Source organism: Zootermopsis nevadensis, unplaced genomic scaffold (genome assembly GCF_977971745.1).
Source record: "Zootermopsis nevadensis isolate Lab colony 2312 unplaced genomic scaffold, Znev_1.0 Znev_ptg000007l, whole genome shotgun sequence".
In the NCBI taxonomy this organism is placed as follows: domain Eukaryota; kingdom Metazoa; phylum Arthropoda; class Insecta; order Blattodea; family Termopsidae; genus Zootermopsis; species Zootermopsis nevadensis.
The window spans coordinates 13,249,314-13,262,705 of record NW_028259139.1 but is presented as its reverse complement, the minus strand read 5'-3'; the positions used below and the strand labels follow the sequence as shown (position 1 = coordinate 13,262,705).

At 35.6% G+C, this 13,392-nt stretch overlaps 1 protein-coding gene across 10 annotated transcripts in view; it reads left to right on the top strand.

Moving 5' to 3' along the window:
* Positions 1 to 590: 590 nt before the first annotated feature.
* LOC110829758 (structural maintenance of chromosomes 5) overlaps positions 591 to 13,392 on the top strand; it is a 35,005-nt gene continuing 22,203 nt past the window's right edge. Inside the window, exons 1-6 of one of the 10 annotated variants that reach the window (XM_087344320.1) lie at positions 591 to 805; positions 5,488 to 5,696; positions 7,539 to 7,673; positions 8,900 to 9,041; positions 10,443 to 10,595; positions 12,088 to 12,217. In XM_087344320.1, coding sequence (XP_087200446.1) covers positions 7,633 to 7,673; positions 8,900 to 9,041; positions 10,443 to 10,595; positions 12,088 to 12,217 — 466 coding nt within the window. In that variant the 5' untranslated portion in view covers positions 591 to 805; positions 5,488 to 5,696; positions 7,539 to 7,632. The other 9 variants (XM_087344319.1, XM_022063824.2, XM_022063825.2 and 6 more) reach the window with 9 other exon arrangements.

Genomic DNA, 13,392 nt, shown 5'->3' with positions numbered 1-13,392 from the left:
TCATTGAGTAACAGTTTACAGTTAATTCCATCCTTTTCCATTGACTTCCTTACTATAAATTGTACAAATGTGTTATTTAAACCATAGGTGTACAGAGATAGCAGTCAGCTAGTGGATTGTCACTGATCTTCAGTTGAAGGTGAAGTGTGTCCTCTAGTAACACAAATACTCTTCATTTCTAGCTATATTGAGGAGAACACACATTTTGCATACTCAGCTGTTGTCTTTATTCATGCTGGTCAAACGAGATGTGCTGCCTTGAGGCATGTAGTGAATTAGTAAATGTTTTTGTGATGTCACATACACAGCCACTTTATTGTCTGCGCAATCAAGGACATTCTGCGAAGAAATGGACCCTGTTGTTCTTCTTTATTATGCCATCTCCTTTACAGGAGGTTGGCAACATATTATGCACAGGATCCTTCCATCCTTTTCTCGGACTGGGACCTGTTCATATATGATTTTAGCCAGGTGATACAGAAGTGGTTTGCCATTGCCTTCTTCTGTGTGTATGGAGTATTTGTTGGGTTGCCACGGAGAAACCGGGGAAGCCCAGGAGGAAAACTCCGTGTTGCCTAGATCACGGCCGGGCACCGCCGGGAGGCCCTCAGCTGAAGTGATCTCCCCCCAAGCCGCAGAGGCCTTCAGCCGAAACGGCCCCTCCCTCTCTGGGTTCAAAACTAAGAAAACCATCCAAATTCTTTGGACAAGTTGTCTGACGGAACAACCTATCAGCAGCAACAGATCCTAGTTTGAATGGTCGAGGCTCCCGCCAGCCAGCTAGTCGGCGCCTTGAACGCGTTTGGTAATTGTACATTTATTGTGTTAAATTAGAAATAGTGGTACGCCAGCGAAAAAGGTTGATAACCCCTGATCTACACTATTTTAATATGTTTTTTGTAGTTAAGAAGTAAATGTAAATTCTCGTTATTCATCTGGGCAAAAATTGAGCCCATAAGTTCATCACTATGTTTACAAAAGCCCTCCCATAGAATTTAGTTCCTATTTATTAATTTCTTTTTGCATAACCTATATGTATATTAATGCATGCTATGCGTTAATAACAAATTTCATTGAGTTTGTCTTATCAGAATTGAATGCAAGTTTATTGGCGTCAAATGAATGCATAAATGCAATTCAGAAAGTAGCCACATTCAGTTCAGGGCGCGAAACTGGAAGAAAGTCTCCCGAAGAATTGTTACAGATGGGTTATCATTTGTAATAAAAGTTGTATGAGCAGCTGCTGTGAAGTGATATAATTTTATGGCCATTTCGTTGTAACTTGTTAGCAACATGATGGGCGATTGGAACAAATAACGAATATTTGTTAGGTTAGGTCTGTTGATCTTAACGTGGTTACAAACTGTAGCCTTTCAGAATAGAAAAGCATGCTTAATACAGAGTGCATATTTGCTATAGCAGTTACAGGTATGTTGTAAGAAATTATACGTATCAGAGTAATTGTCAAAGAAGTATTCTCTTCATAAAGACCGTATTTACAATACTTTAGAATTTTCTAGGGTGAAAATTTGAGCTGTTTTGTTATTCCACATCGAATTAAAGCACAAAAAGAATTAGTGCTTCCAAATGTAATTAAATGTTTCGTTGGTAGATTTAGAATTTCATATTGCCAGGTTACATCTTAGTTTTTAGAAAATTCTTGATTTAGAAAAGACATATCTGATGTTGCTGATAATGACAGGCTTGAATAGTGAGCATTTTATTAATTGTGTGGGAATGTGTGTGTCAGAATTCAAGAGCCAGTTTTATCCTTTTGCTGAAGATAGATTTGAGGTAAATTAAAAAGTTAAGAAAATTTTCCGCAACTGCATGCTTAATTGTGACAACTACGTAGATTGTGTTAAGCATGATTGTTATTTAAACATGGCATGTAACAGTTCCTACACAGAGCTGGAATAGCCCAGAATAGTGACTAGGCTATACAGAATGAACAACAGGCTCAGTTCCTAGCAGGGCAGGATTTTACTCTTTGGCATAAAGTCCAAACCAGCCTTGGGACTCACCGGCCTTCTGACAAATTGAAAACAGCTCAATCTAATGTCACCACATTTTAAGATAAGAATAGAATCATCGCCCTGATGATGGAGGCAGCAAGGACTTATGAAACGAAACTTCTGCCAGATTATACGGTGGTAAAACCAGAAGGCAGCCATATTCAGAATTCATTTACATTCCATAGATCCTTTGTAGGCCTAAGCCTAGGATGTAGAATGTTATAATACAAATACAATACAACAAATAAGATAGATAGTTTTAACAACTATTTACAAACATGTCTGTTATAATACAGTATTACAGTAAAGTAATTACATCAAGGAATCATCACCATTGTTATATGGATTTATAATAACTGAGAATTATTTTTAAAGTAAATGTTCTACTGTGTAAAAGGAGAGAGATAAGTGCTGGCTTAAATACTTTTGTCATGATTTTAAACTTTGTATGTTAGGAGGAAGATTATTGAATAATTTATTTCCAGTGTAGTAAACTCCTTTTTGATATTTGCTGAGGAGACTCATAGGAGTCCTCAACCCAATATTATGGGACAAAAATATCACAAAAAGAACGAAAGAGAGAATATATAAAACGATGATACAAAGCGTGGCTCTATATGGAGCGGAAATTTGGCAACTTTCAGAACAAAAAAAAAAGTTGAGAATAATGGAAATGGATTTCCTAAGAAGAGTGGCTGGAATATCCAGAAGAGAGAGAGTGAGAAACGAAAGGATTAGAGAAATCATGAGGGTGGACCGAGATGTAATTGAGGAGATAGAGAGAAGACAAGGATACGTGCAAAGGATGGAGGAGGAAAGGTTACCAAAAAAACTATGGAATGGCAACCAAAAGAGAGAAGGAAGAGAGGAAGACCGAGACCAGGATGGAACAACAGAATTACAAGAACCATGATAGAATGGAAACTACCTCCGGAAGGATGGGAAAATAGAGAAGAATGGAAGAAAATATTAGGCACCGGAAGACCGAAGTAACGGTCAAGAAACGGAAGAAGAAGAGAAGGAATTAGAGAATTATAAGTTAGATTTAGTGGCAGTGCATGAGGTGTGATGGGAAGGGAAGAGCATGATTCCAGTGGAAAATTTCAGGTTTTTCTATGGAAAGGAAAATGATAATCATTAGTTAGGGATGTTTTTTTTTTGTTTTTTTTTTCTTTCCCCATAGCAGAATTAGGGCAGCAGTTAAGAGAGTAGAATTTGTTAGTGACCGGTTGTCTTACTTAATTCTGGAAGGACATTGGGGCAACATTGTTGTCCTTAATGTTCATGCCCCAACTGAGGACAAAGGTCATAATATTAGGGATAGGTTTTATGAAGAAGTAGAATAAGTATTTGATACATTTAGCAAGTATCGCATGAAAATTTTGTTGGGAGATTTCAATCCAAAAATTGGGAGAGACGATATTTTCAAACCCACAATAAGTAATGATACTCTGTGTGCACTTAGTAATGACAATGGTGTGAGAGCTATGTCAAAAGATCTAATTATGAAAAATACACTTTGACTTCTCCAGATGGTGGCACACACAATCAGATAGATCATGGTTCAGTAGATAATAAAAACCAGACAAGTATAATTGATGTGAGGTCATTCAGAGGAGCAGATTGTGACACTGACCATTAACTGGTACTGGCAAAATTGAGGGAGAGACTTTCAGCAAGTAGATGAACTAGGCAAAATTTCGGCACAGAAAGATCTGATTTGAAAAAATTAAATGAGGGAGAGGTAAAGGAGCATTATAAAGTTGAAATTTTGAATAGGTTTCAAATTTTAAAGACAGATAAAGATGAAAGTGTGGATACCAGGATAGCAGGAAAATGTCAGAAACTGTATCAAAATTTAAGCCAAAGAGAAACTAGGATACTACAGGAGAACACAAAATAAGCCATGATTTGATGAAGAATGTTCAAAATTAATAGATTGAAGGAAGAAAACAAAATTTCAGTGGTTGCAGATCCTAAATAAAAATGAATATAGATAATTATGTAATGAGATGTGAAGCCTCTAGAACCTTTAGGAATGAGAAAAGGGAACATCTGGAAGGCAGAGATCTGTACAGAGGCATCATTGATTACAAGAAAGGATATTACCCTCTGACTAATTTGGTAAAGGATGAAAATGGCAACTTACTGGCAGATCCAATCAAAATTTTGAATAGATGGAAAAATGTCTTTAACCAACTCTTATATGTTCATGGGACTGATGATGTTAGACAGATTAAAATACATACATAGTTTAGATGAAGTTGAACTAGCCATTGGAAAGTTGAAAAGTTATAAATCTCCGCGTATTGATCAAATTCCAGCAGAATTAATTAAAGCAGGTGGCAAAAAGTTGCATGTGGACATCCATAAGCTTATTCAGTTAATTTGGGATAAGGAAGAGATGCCACAACAATGGAAGGAATCCATAATTATTCCTATTCATAAGAAGGGGGACAAGACTGAATGTGGTAATTACTGAGGAATTTCTCTACTATCAACCTCACACAAAATTCTATCAAACATTCTTCTGGCAAGATTAACTCCACATGTGAATTAAATTATTGGCTATCATCAGTGTGGGTTCAGACGAAACTGATCAGATCTTTTGCATTCATCAGATACTAGAGAAAAAATGGGAGTTCAGTGGGACTGTACATCAGTTATTTATAAATTTCAAAAAAGCCCACAGCTCTGTTCAGAGAGAAGTGCTACATAATATTCTCATTGAATTTTGTATGCCAAAGAAGCTAGTGGGTCTAATAAAAATGTTCTTAAATGAAACCTGTAGTAAAATTCGTATAGGTAAATATTTATCTGAATAATTTTCTATCAAGAACGTTCTGAAACAAGGAGATACTTTGTCTCCATTGCTCTTTAACTTTGCTTCAGGAATGTCCAAGGTAGGCAGAAGGGTTTGTAGTTGAATGGGACACATCAGCTATTGGCACATGCTGATGATGTTAATTTATAGGGTTAGGATATAAATACAATAAAGAGGAACACAGAAGTTTTACTAGAAGTCAGTAGAAAGGTGGGCTTAGAAATAGATTCTGAAAAAACTAAGTACATGTCAGCAGACAGGCAGACAAAATCATATTGCAGTGGCTAATAAATCCTTTGAAAGTGTTACAAAGTTAAAATATTTGAGAACAACAGTAACAAATAAAAATGATACTCATGAGGAAGTGAGGAGGAGACTAAATTCCGGAAATGCTTGCTACTTCTCTGTTCAAAATATTTTGTCTTCCTGTCTGATTTCTAAGAACCTGAAAATTAAAGTATACAAAACTGTAATTTTGCCTGTTTTGTTTGGGCGCGAAACATGGACCCTTACTCTGAGGGAGGAACACAGATTGCAGGTGTTTGAGAATAGGGTGTTGAGGAGGATATTTGGGCCTAGGAGGGAAGACGATGGGGTCTGGAGAAAACTACATAATGAGAAACTTAAAAATTTGTACTCCTCCCCCAGTATTGTCTAGAAGAATGAGATGAGTGGGGCATGTAGCGCATATGGATGGGACAAGAGGTGTGCACCAGGTGCTGGTTGGGAAGCTTGAGGGGAAGAGACTGCTGGGGAGACCTAGACGTAGATGGGAGGATAATGTCAGGCGGGATCTATTGGAGATAGGAGTTGAAGGAGACTGGATTTTGTTGGCCCAGGATGAACCTTCAGGTTTGGTAAGCCATCTATAGTTAGTTAGCAGACTCCAGTATCTGTTTGTTTTAATGCATACATTTGGCATATTTAATGACCTGAATTAATGTTTTGCAGTGTTTCCTGTAGTGAATTTTCATGTTATATTGCTACTAGATCACATATTTAGGAAAAGATTTTTTTATGCTTACAAGATGTTTTGATGCCTTTGGTTATCCATCCACTATTATCAAACACCCTTCTTTCAGTTTTGGTGGGAAGACTTGTCTCATAAGTTCTTAAGAAGATGTTTAGGAATGTGTTAAATTTTGAAGCTACATCACGGTTGCTTAATATTGATTCCCAATTGTTATTACTTAGATGTGTTGTAAATTGTTTAATAGTGTTACTTTTATAAGTTTAGTTTGTTTTTTATAATTATGACTGCTGGAAGTTTATTTTATATTTTTTATGACTAGAAGTTGAGCATCATGATCAGATAGCCCATTTATCACTGGCTCAATAGAAATATGTTTTTTTCACCACAGATGACAAATTCTACTTTAGGTTTGTAGCTATAATTTATGATGCTTTCTAAGTTGTTTAAGAATAGTTCAAAATTACATGTGGGTGCTGTGTAGGACGTATGTTGGAGAAATTATATCCTAGTTGCACAGCACAACATTCTACGTCCTCTTCATTGCAGTGATGATTGAAATTTAAGTACTTTTTGATAAAGATACTCCTCCTCTTGCCAATTTTTGTAACTTTCTGATAGTGCACTACAAAATTGTTATTTTGATTGTATTATAAATTTATGATTCGCTTATTTACAATGATTTCAATATATTTTAAGTATTTATTTATAGATCTGGGCTTTAACCTAAAAATGACATACTTCTTGCACAAAAGATTACAGGAAACTTACCAGAATACAGTTCCCATCTTATCATATTAGCAATGAGTTGCACTAGCTTCTCCTTACCCCTTGAATTAAGTTGCGGTCCATGTCTGGTGTGGTCATGTCTATCTCAAGATGATAAATCAGTTAATCCTCTAAGGGATCTGTCTGCATTTCAGAGCACACACTCAAGCCTCAGATTTGCCCTCCTTACCCACTTGCTCATAACAGGCCTGTCATGATGCTCAAGAATACTAACAAAACTGACATTAGTATGCGTGCTGTTCTTGGCAGTGTTGACCGAATGTTTTTGAGTTTTGTAATTAAAGTCCCTATGAAGGCTGTTTTTTTATCCTCCCACAATGATCACTTGATCATCCTTAGTAAAGTCTTTACTTTGAGCTTCAAGTTCCCCAACAACATTGTCAAGTGTAGGATTGGGTTTGAAAACATTTTGTAATCATATATTTATCCTCTAGGACTGAGTGAAGAGGTTCACTTAATCCTCTGCTATGACTACTACATAAACTATGACTACTTATATTTTTTCTTGTTTATTGTAGGTTTTGGTTCCTTCTTTAACTGGGCAATTTCTGAAGGTTCTTATACAGTCAGTGCCTCAGATTTGTTGCTCATTTTCACATGAAATTTTAATCATCAATGGAGCAAAGACTTCTGTTTCTGCATTGTGATTTGGCTTTAACTTCAGTCCAGCAAGTGGACAAGCAGTTACATTTACTATAACTGTTTTCAGCTTTCAAACAAGCAATTCGATTAAGTGCCAAAGCCAACTCCCTCTGCAGGTTCAGAATAATTCCCTCTTGTTCCTTAACTCTTCTACCTTGTTTACATGTTAAACAGAACCATGGCTTTGTTAAATCTAAATCTCTGATAGTGGTACTGGAACATTCTCCATGAAACCACCAATTATATTCATCACTCAGTGATGTCTTCTTTTGATTTGACTATTTTAATGTGTTGACAGATGCATATAACCAGCGGGTTATAGCTACTTTATCAGCACTGAAGTAGTGATAACAAGGTTCCTCTGGGCTGTTCTGCATATTCCGTTTAAAGGGATGGATGGAAGTATTGTGCGAATAACCTTGCAAGATTTCATGTAAGTGCATGAATATATGTTCGTCTCTTATTACTTATTTGAATGCATCTGTTTCTTTCCTGATATGGACTTGTGTGTAGCTGTTTTTCTCCTGACTAAATTATGAATATCATTATGTAATTCTTGTCCATAGGTTTTGAAAGCTGGAGTTCATTGTAAAACTTTGGCTTTTGGGGATGAGCCATATCGAATGTTGTATGTTATTCAATGTTTTGGCAACTGTAATATTTGCTGAAACATTGAACAACTTTCAACATTCAACATGCTTATCCCCAAAAGCTGAAATTTTACATTAAGTAATTAACAGCTTTTTGTGAACTTCAAATATCATGTCACTGATTTTCTCCTCATGTTGGTAGTTCTTAACTTTTTGTTTTAAAAATTAGAAACATGATGGCCATGCAGGGTTTGTCAGGAGGGCTTCTGTGGGAATACTAGTGGCATTCAGTTAATGATGTTAAAGTTTGAATTGTGTGTACATCAACATAACCTCTTTATGCGTTATATTCAGGCAACTTGTTTTGCCTCCTTGAAGCAATGAAACATGTTACAGTGCTAATGTAATGAATTCCTTTTTAGTATACTTTCCTTATTTTGTAAATATAAGTTTATGGTATCAAGCATGTGTCTGCTGACTTCTCCCCCCCCCCCCCCCCCAACCCTTAAGTTTGAACCAACTGATGGATTCATACCATTAGAGGACACCTCCACCTATGTGTATATTAATTTCTTGCTATTATTGATGATACAAGCATGGCAGTTGCATGACACTAGGCTAATTTAATTTAGAGTCATGAAATTTTGTGTACTGACAGCCTTCCAAAAAAGTTAACATTATGTAGAATATGAAATAAGCACATGACAGCCTTGTCAAATTTACATTTGGTTTCCAGGTTAATGATGAAAATAATGAATCATTCAAGCTAGATATGATAAAAAAAATTATCATAAACGTGCTATAAATTATGTTTGAAACATTTTTATGTGTTAATCTTTATGAACATGGTGATGATGTGAAACCCTTAAGATTATGTCTGGCAAGTAGTTAGAAACTTTAGTATTGGAAATAATGCACACAAAATGGGCCAGTAAATTGTATAATTATTAATTTATAGTTCTTGCTAGCCTCAGCATACAGATTGAAGAATGTGAAAGAAAGTATTTGTCTTGAATTCATCCCAGAATATGTTGCATTTTGCTAATTGACTTATGTGTTTTCCTAACAGGACATACAAAAAGGTGGTGTTTGATGCTGGACCAAACATTAATCTTATTATAGGTCCAAATGGAGCAGGGAAGTCTACCATTGTTTGTGCAATGCTTTTGGGCCTTGGAGGAAAACCAAAGCTGTTGGGACGTACTGTAGCTGTATGTATATGTTTTAAAGTTTACTGCAATTTGGGAATCTGAAACAAGTGGTCAGAATTGTATGAGATTGCAATGTAGTGTATGGTAGTAGAAAATTCATGTAAAAAGTAAAGCTGTCCCACTACATGCCATGTAGACACTTGGGGGGAGATGATATAGCTCCTACTCATTCTTAACCTTGGCACTAGATAGGGGTGAGTGGTCAGTGTCACGCCTTTGCCACGCTTTACCCTGGGGGAATGGACCCCAGTACACATATGACAGGAGACTGGGTGGACCCCAGAGCTGGTCTGAATGCAGAGGCTAGACAGAGAAATCCTCTGCTTCTGTCAGGGATTGAACATCAGTCGTCCAGTCTATAGGTAGTCACTATACTGACATCTTCCCCAACTCATAGAAAGTTCATGCAGCAGTAACATTTCAGTATAGTAATTCAGCTGGGGAGTATAGCCACTTATTCTTATATGATACACTTTGAATGAGCAATTTTTTTGTAAGATTTTTTGCCATCTGGTAGTCATGAGGAAATGAGATTTTGTTACATTTCTTTAAGATTAATATTGAAATATACTAAAGGCAGACGTTTTTTAGCAATGAAAATTTAGGTTGTGGCATTCTGGTTTAGGACACAAAGTAGGTTTGTAGGTGATATGGTATGATAACCCAAAATACTGTAACGTAAGGCAGAGTACATTTGTTTGTAACTGAACATATGTGTGTATAGCAGTAATGCTCCAAACTTGTATTCTGGAGGTGCCCAGTTGTAAATATTGGTTAATCTGATTGGGTCTTTTGTGGTTTTTCGTAGTGTCTGTGGGTAAATGTTGGTACGGCATTTCCAAGGGGGCCATGGCTAACCACTCACCATCCCTGACAACTGTAATCCATCTCTGTGGCTGAAACAGCATTATTAAATAACAAACAATCGGTCAATCAATACATTATGTTTGTTGTATTATGTGTACAGTTTGATGCATGTCTGACCCTTTTTACAAGCAGCCTTTTCATATTTTAAAATTTCTGCACTAGGGTGAGACTAGGGTCCCAAGTGGTCATTATTATCAAGCAGAGTTCCTGTGGGGTTATGTTCCTAAAACAATCTGACATCTTTCTGTCATTGCATAATATTTCATCTGTGCTTGAAAAGTTGACATTCCAGTCAGCATTGGTGCAAGCACCAATAAAATTCAAAATGTACTTAGCATTAATATTTTGTTTATTTAGTTAATTTAACAGGTGTTGTGCCTTGCATTCAACAAATATATAAAATGGTAACCATCAAATTATGTGAATACTGAACATAGGTACAGTCAAAGTTTAGTGAATTGTCATGCCTGTTAAAAAGGTTTACTGTATTTACAAGTATAATTGTAAAAGTAGGTAATTCTATACATTCTGTAGCTAAACTCATACATCAGAACAAGCTGCAAGATTGCCAGAATAGAAATAGAGTTGAAGAACTCCAGAGGAGATAATTATGTTATAACAAGGACTATAACAGTTGATGGAAAATCCTCATGGCAGCTGGGATTAACTGCAGCAACGCAGAAGCAGGTAATGAACAATGCTGCATTACTGTCATAATTTTGGTGTTGTAAAATAGGCCATGACCACTTTCTCTCTCTTCATATTTTATGATAATTCTCTCATTTGCAACTGCTAAAGTGAAGTAAATAAACTAAAGAAAATTTAATCCATTATTTACTGCTCTGTCCTGGCAGTGAGAGGATTAATTCAGTAAATGTTCACCGTGTTTATATTTATATTGTAAAACATCTTAATGTTGTATTCCAAAATTCTAAGCAATTCCAATCTCTGGCTGCATACAAATGTTTAGATAATGCATTGGTTTAGGTTATGTGGAGAACACCTTCAATTGGGTGTGTTCATAAGTGCAAATAATGATCATATTGGGTACAGGAGAGGAGTGAAGGTATGGTATGCGATTTGTCACTTCTTCTTCTTCTTCTATGGCTCTCTGGTCCGCATTCGGTCCATGGCCTCAATTCTCCTCTTCCATTCGGTCCTCTGTTACGTCTGTCTGTCCAAGGCTTTGATTGAGGTTTCAAAACATCTTCCTTTTTTACAGTGCAAGGTTGTCACAGTTGTGAGAAATTCCAGTCTGTGCAGATCCATTTTCAGTGATATGGCTGGGTGCTGAATGTGTGCAATTTATGATAACATTAGCAAAATTTGTCCCATGAGAATTCTTTACTAAGCACAGGTATTCAGTGGTTCCCCATACTTTGTATTTATTGAATTTGGCATAGAGTGACATGTTTGTGTCCCACAAATTGAAAGGGACATGAAATGGAGCGCTCTCTGTTACACAAATCATGTCACAGGTATTGCACATTGTCCTGACAGATCACCAGTCATTAAGAATAGCTGGAGTCACTCAGTGGGACTCTCCATTTAAGGTAAATTGGAATACTTACTTTAACCTTTAATTTTGGCTCCAAATCCATAAAAAGTTAGAAATGGAATTCATTTGCTAAATTGTTATTGTTCCAGCATCAGTCAGCCAGTATGAAACCTTCATGTCACTCACTATCAGATGACCTCCAAGTTATTTCAACAATGCAAGTTTAAAATTATTATTATAACCCCACACTTTGGTGTCACTGTGACATAATAATGATTCTATGTTAATAGATAAAGAATGCCAATTAGGTGTAATTAGCATCAGCTGACAAATTAATAGTTGCAGACATAAAGAAATTACTTTCAGGAAGTAAATTGGCAGTTTTGGTACTGCCATAATTTTGTATAATTTTATTTGACTGTCTTTCTAGTGCTCCCTTTCAGTGACCTTCCAATTGTTCCATGTAAAATCAATCTAAATGTTACTTAAATTTCAGTTCATCCATCAAAGTAAACACAGTGCTTCTTCATTACAATGATTACTTGACTAGTGCTGTTAATTCTGGGCATCACATGAAACCCACAAACACATCTGTGGGAAAAATACAAAGCTATTGAACATTGGAGCAGGTGGTACATATAGTTAATAGTGCACTAATCAGGTTTGTTGCTTGTTCTGCAGGTTGAAGATCTTGTTAGCAAACTAAACATCCAAGTTTATAATTTGTGCCAGTTCTTGCCTCAGGACAGGGTGGCAGATTTTTCAAAGATGAACCCACAGCAACTGCTGGAGAATACAGAGAGATGTATTGGTAAGTGAGTTGATTCTAGGAATAAGAACATCAAGCATTTACATTGTATGGTGTGTATGGTAGTAATCTTGACTAGTTTCCATAGTCACACTGCTGACGTCTGGAAGAGAGAACTTTTCTTTTGTTTGTGTTGCAGTGTTGTAATAAGCATGTTTTGTGGAACACTTACATATTTGTTTGTTACATTATGAAGTTTGTGACAAATCTTTGATGCAAGATCTTTAAGAAATTGATAGTTATTGTACAAGTCAAGAAATTACTGGTAAGTACTTTTGTAAAACCTAGATCTTCATTACTTTATAGAAGCCATCATTGTATTGTCCACACTGATTTTCTCTAAGATCCATTGCAGTAGCATCCTATCAGCTCCCATGTGTTGTTTCCCTTGAGGCTGTTCAGTCAAAATGTTGTATTTCACCAACTTGTGCCACATATTTTACCCATCTCACCTATCATGATTTAATTACCCTACTTCAGATAGATATACAGATATTAGTTTTTGATGAAAATGATATTAATAATAGTTTTAACACATTTTTAAATATTTTCTTAAAAATTTACTATTCCAGCTTCCCTTTGACACAGATAAAATGTAAACAGAAAAATAATTCTTGGATTACACCAGGAATATTAATGTCCTGTAAACATAAACGAGAACTTTGTAATAAATTAAGGAATAATAAGGATCCTACTCTTAAAACTTATTACAGAAATTACTCTAAAATATTGACCACAGTTATAAAAGAGGCAAAAAGAATGGAGTATGATAAATGCATTCTAAATTCTGATAATAAAATTAAAACTACTTGGGGTATTATAAATAAAGAAGCAGGTAGAAATACAAATAGAGTTGAAATAAAAACACTAAAAATTGATGGTAAGAAGTTCAATAACCAACAAACTATTGCTGAAAAATTTAATAATTATTTTGTTAACATTGCAGAGAAAATAAAACTACAAGATATTAATAATCCCGTAATTGCAAATGATATTAATGATGATGAAAATTATATTCATTTCATGAACCAAGCTTTTTCTAATCCATACCCAAATATGAATTCCAAATGTTGTACGAACAAAGAAATAAAAAAAATAATAAAATCCCTTAAATTAAAAAATTTGCATGGATATGATGAGATACCACCTATGATTTTAAAAATAAGCTCGTCATTTAT